General features: G+C 37.4%; 1 protein-coding gene across 1 annotated transcript; it reads left to right on the forward strand.

Annotated features, from left to right (window-relative positions):
• Nucleotides 1–2,297: 2,297 nt before the first annotated feature.
• Nucleotides 2,298–5,118, forward strand: LOC120265050. Its single transcript, XM_039272975.1, has 2 exons — nt 2,298–2,320; nt 3,625–5,118. The coding sequence occupies exon 2, from the start codon at nt 3,628–3,630 to the stop codon at nt 5,116–5,118; it is 1,491 nt and encodes a 496-aa protein (XP_039128909.1). The 5' UTR covers nt 2,298–2,320; nt 3,625–3,627.
• Nucleotides 5,119–5,437: the final 319 nt, after the last annotated feature.

A 5,437-nucleotide genomic window follows, 5' to 3' on the forward strand; every position in this document is an offset into this window, starting at 1 on the left:
AAGCTCTGAGTGAATAAGTTGATATAATTATTGCTTCACAACAACAGAGCATTCCTTGTTGCAACACAAATCATCCAATTGAAAAGGGCTACCCAAACTTCTTGTGGAATAGTGATAGATAATATTGGGAAGCACCTCAAGCGGAATGTCAAAAGGGTGAGATACTTGGAGAGGATGCACTTCAGTTGTAAAGAGTACTAGCTAACTTTATTAAAGCATCCAATGTCTGCGTCCAAAATATGGAGACCACACTTAGATGTCATGAAGCCTCCTATAAAGACTTGAGCATCAACTAGGAGGGATACTTGACACACTCTCTGAGGAACAACAAGCATTTGAGCAAGCAATTCAAGTTCCTTATAGAGACGATGTGGTTATGATCGACAATGAAGTTGTTGGGCAGAACGAGTATGATGTTGTCGAGATTAAGGGGATGCAAGAAGAACCTTTCATTGAATGTGAGGATTGTTTGAATGGACAGTATGTTTGTGAGCAAGAAATGATATAAGGAGGATCGGCAAAGACAGATTGCTTTCAAGTTAAAATTGAAGAAGAAGTAAATCCTAAGGTAATGGAACGAGCACCCCTCTTTGGGATTGATCAACTCATAAATTACAAGAAAGAGATTTTGGGTTTGGAAGAAGATGTGGGTAGGAGATTGAAGCCATCCAATGACCCACCTGTGCTAAGCTTGGACAATTCCCAACCCAAATTGTTTCCTTGGAGGCCAAAGTTAAGATGGTTGGACTCTCCAACAAATATTCCACCCCGACAAGTAGATGTTTGGTTTAAAGGAAGTAGCTTTTGCAATGTCTAGTCGGGAGGAACATACTTTTTTCAAGCCTCTATAAGGTAAGGAAGAGGTACATAAGCTAAGTGACGTAAAACAAGCGCTTCTTGGGAGGTAACCCAATTTTTTTTTTAATGTTTTTCTAGTTTTTAGTTAGTATTTGCATGAATAAGGCTTTAAGTGTTGGTGTCTTGATTCTTAGATGCCTTTGCTATGATTTTCTTGTGGACATTATGGCGTTATCATGTGCCTAATCGTGTGTGGAAAAGAATTTTGGTCGTTTGAGTGTGTTTTTTTGTATTTTCTCTAGTTAAATTGCATTGTTAGGGAGGCTCTGAGTGTATATCTGTGTTTAGGAATTTTCTGCAGAGCCTGCAAAGTTTTCTAAGTGTCTAGAGAAAACACACGCCCATCTGGAATTTTCGTACAGGCATGCGTTTTCGTTCAGAGCTCATCCAGAGACAGCACAGGGGCGTGGACTCGCCCCTGTGAGCGACCTTCTAATGGTCCACGCTCATGTGGGATTTTCGCACGGGCGTGTGTTTCCCTGCAGAGACTTAGAGATTGTTCCCGAGAAGACACAGGGGCGTGGACTCGCCCCTGTGGATGATTCTGTTAACAAATGCACGGGCGTGGGTAATTTCCGCACGCCCGTGTGGTTCTCTGCAGAGAATTTCTCCTCCATCACGAGAAGATACAAGGGTGTGCGTCTGCCCCTGTGAATTGGCCAGTATGGATCCACGCCCGTGTGGAATTTTTGCATGGGCGTGTGAAACACTTAGGAATTTTCTCGGTTGGACAGAGAAGGCACAGGGGCGTGCGTCTACTCCTGTGGGTCGGGCACACAGTCGTGGGAATTTTTCACACGCCCGTGTGGATGCATTCAGAAACATAAGGTGGCATCCCGAGAAACCACAAGGGCGTGCGTCTGCCCCTGTGGGTCTCTCCTGTGGAGTCACACGGGCGTGTGTAATTTCCACACGCCCGTGTGGATGTACAGAATTCAAAGGCTGCATTTTCTCTTTATAAATTTATTTTTCCTTTTCATCTTTTCACTCCCAAACATTTTGAGAACTCATCGTTGCACTCTCCCGACCTCTCACCGTAATTTTAGAGGGTTATTACCTAGGTAGTCAGAACTGGGTTGGACCGGAACCGGACCCTAGGCCGGTCCGGTTCCATACCCAAAACCGGCCCAGAATAAACCCGCTCATAGACCGGATGAACCGGCCTGTTCAACCGTGAACCGGATGAACCGACCAGGTTCATCCAGTTTTCACTTTTCACAAAGTTTTCAACTTTTCAATGTTTTCATTGTTTTCAACCCTAAAAACCTAAACGAATTGAAGAGCAGAGGACTCCTGTGACCCAGATCGACACCACCAACATCTCTCAGACTCTCCCTCCTATCAATGATCAAGGCATGATCGCGTCAACCGGCAAAGTGGCAATCACCGGCAAAGCGGCAATCGCTCTAATTTTGTGAAGAAAGGCCCATCTCTCTCTCGCTCTGAAGACTTAAAGAAATAGGTATGATTGTTGAATCGTATGATACTAAGATGATAAGATCTTAACTTTCTTGTCCTCCGCCACCTCCACCTTAGCCACACCGTCAGGGTTTGAATTATCATGCCTCTTTGAGATATTTAATACAATCTCTGTCTGCATGCTTGAGGCTTCATGACTTCTTTTATAAATTTTATACTCCAAATTATTTGTTAATGGCTGCCCAGTCAATGCTATATAGTATATATCAAGCTGTTTGACTATTTCCAGTGCCCAGTTAATTTGGTTCCAAAATTGAGAATCCCTCTTCTCATGTGTTTGTTTCTATTATTGTTTAATTATAAAGTCAATTCTTTTGCCTGTCTATCAAGGATGAAGAATCATGTAAGATAGCCAAATTTGCCGTGTTTATCAGTAGGCTTATTATTCATTGAGACAAAATAAGAATAACTTATATATATATATATACCCGTAGGTTTGTCCAGGAGGAAGTGAAAAATGAGAATCTCTATATAGACACTAAATTTATGTAATATAAAATGGTTGAATCCACAAGAAGTTTTGCGGCTGTTAATTGTGTTCTTTGCATCTTATTAATCTGTGTTACTATTGTTTCACTGGGTGAACAGAAGTTGTTAGATTAGAGTTCTGAAGATTTTGCATTGATTGTTTATTCTATTATTAATATTTTTATTTTATTAGATCTTGAGGATTTGAATCTCCAGGACTGATTTGTTTTTGTTGTAGCTAACTGTGTTCATCCTTGAATCATTTTATACTCTACATAATTCTTTGCTTAGTTAGACATAACAAACAAGTAATTCCCTCTTAATCAATTTATAAATATGCTTGATAATATTAATTATTAAGTAGTTAAATATAAGCCATAAATTTCGATCAGCTGTTGCTAATTATAAATCAGTGATTTGCTTAATATTAAGTAGTAACACATAGCATTCATTCATTCATTAATTTAAAAAACTTTGGAATTACGATTAAAGTGTTAATATATATATATATATATTATATAGTTGGAGAGAAGTTATAGACTCATAAATGCTGTTTAGATTCTTTAGAATTGCTAAATTAGTAGCATCACAAGTATTTTGAATTTTTACAGCAATTTTTTTATTTATGTAAATTATCATAATTTACTATTTCATTGTTATTTAAAGGTTGTTATAACTTGTATTGATGTATTATACATTTATAATCTAATGAGTGGTTTAGATTTTAGAATCATTAGATTTTTTTTTAAATCATTAATTACTAAATTATTTGTAGAACTATTGTTGATTATATTAAGCTATTAATTAATTTTTTTGTAGTCAATGGAGACAAATAATGTGCAATCATCCGCCTCAAGTGGTAATGTTCGTTCTAAGACCGATCCGGCATGGGAGCACTTCACTTTATCTATTAATGATAAAGGAACAAAGGTTTACCATTGCCTCTATTGTGGAAAAAAATATCAAGGTGGGGGAATTTATAGAATGAAAGAGCATTTAGCCGGGAAAAGTGGTAACATACTTCCTTGTGGGAAAGTCCCTCCTGATGTTCGTGAATGCATCAAAGAATATATCACTAACTCCACATCTTCCAAATCAAGAGGGAAGGAATTAGTTAAAGAAGCATATGAAGAAGTAGAAGAGGTTGAAGAACAAGAGATAAATCCTACCAAGAATTTTGGAAAAAGGAAAGCAAAAGGTTCTTTAGAAAATTTTATAACATCAAAGCCAACTTCACTATCTCAACCAGGAATCAAGAGTGCAATGGCAAGCAAGCAAGCAATTCATAAGGCAAATATGGCATTTGCTAGGTGGTGTTTTGATGCTTGTATTCCTTTTAATGCTATGCGGTCACCTTATTTTCAACCAATGGTGGATGCTATTGGGAGTATTGGTGTGGGATATAAAGCTCCTTCTTATAATGACATGCGAGTTAATTTATTGCGGGATTGCAAGAAAGAATGTCAGTTGCTTATTGATAGCTACAGAAGCCAATGGGCTAATTGTGGATGCACAATTATGGGAGATGGTTGGACGGATCAAAGGCAAAGAACTTTGATTAATTTTTTGGTGTATTGTACTACAGAAATATATTTTGTGAAATCTGTTGATGCCTCAGATATTTTAAAAGATGCCACCAATTTATGTAATTTATTCATGGAGATTATTGAATGGGTTGGACCGGATAATGTGGTTCATTTGGTGACTGATAATGCAAGCAATTATGTTGAGGCAGGAAGGTTAATACATGAAAAATATGATCATATATATTGGTCTCCTTGTGCTGCACATTGTCTGAATTTGATTTTGAAAGATATTGGAAAAAGAGATCATGTAGTGGAGCTTGTATCACGTGCTTCCAAGGTGACTACTTTTGTCTACAACCATATATACATACTATCTTGGTTGAGAAAAAGATGGAAAGAGATTGTGCGTCCAGGAGTAACACGTTTTGCTACTACATTCATTACTTTGAAAAGTATCTATGATCATAAACATGACTTGCAAGCATTGGTGACAGATAAGTATTACACAAGCCATAAGTTATCTAAAAGTCCAGTGGGTAAAACAGTTACTTCTATTATCTTGGATGGCAAATTTTGGGAAGAATGTTTATTTATGATGAAGATTGTAGCTCCCATCATTAGGCTTTTACGTGTTGTTGATGCGGATGAGAAACCTTCACTTGGTTATGTTTATGAAGGCATGATTAGGATTCGAAAAGCAATCATGGCCATCTTCATAAACAAGTCTACAATGTATGGTCCCTATATTAAAATTATTGATGAGAGATGGGATAAGCATTTGCGGTGAAACCTTCATGCAGCTGCTTATTTTTTGAATCCCGCTTTTCTCTATGATAAAGAAGTATTTTGTGAAACTCCAGAAGTGATGCAAGGCTTGTTAGATTTACTTGAAAAGAGAAGTATATGCAGTGATAGTGAAAAGGCAACGAGGGAGATCATATTTTATCGGGATCGATTAGGAAGTTTTAGTCGTGAATCAGCTCTTTCCTCTGCTAATAAAATACAACCCAGTGAGTAACAATAATAATTGATATATTTTATATTCTACTTTAATTTTTACTAATTGTGTGTGGTTCTAAATTTTTAACACTTTATTATGTAAATTA

Source organism: Dioscorea cayenensis, chromosome 7 (genome assembly GCF_009730915.1).
Source record: "Dioscorea cayenensis subsp. rotundata cultivar TDr96_F1 chromosome 7, TDr96_F1_v2_PseudoChromosome.rev07_lg8_w22 25.fasta, whole genome shotgun sequence".
Taxonomy (NCBI): domain Eukaryota; kingdom Viridiplantae; phylum Streptophyta; class Magnoliopsida; order Dioscoreales; family Dioscoreaceae; genus Dioscorea; species Dioscorea cayenensis.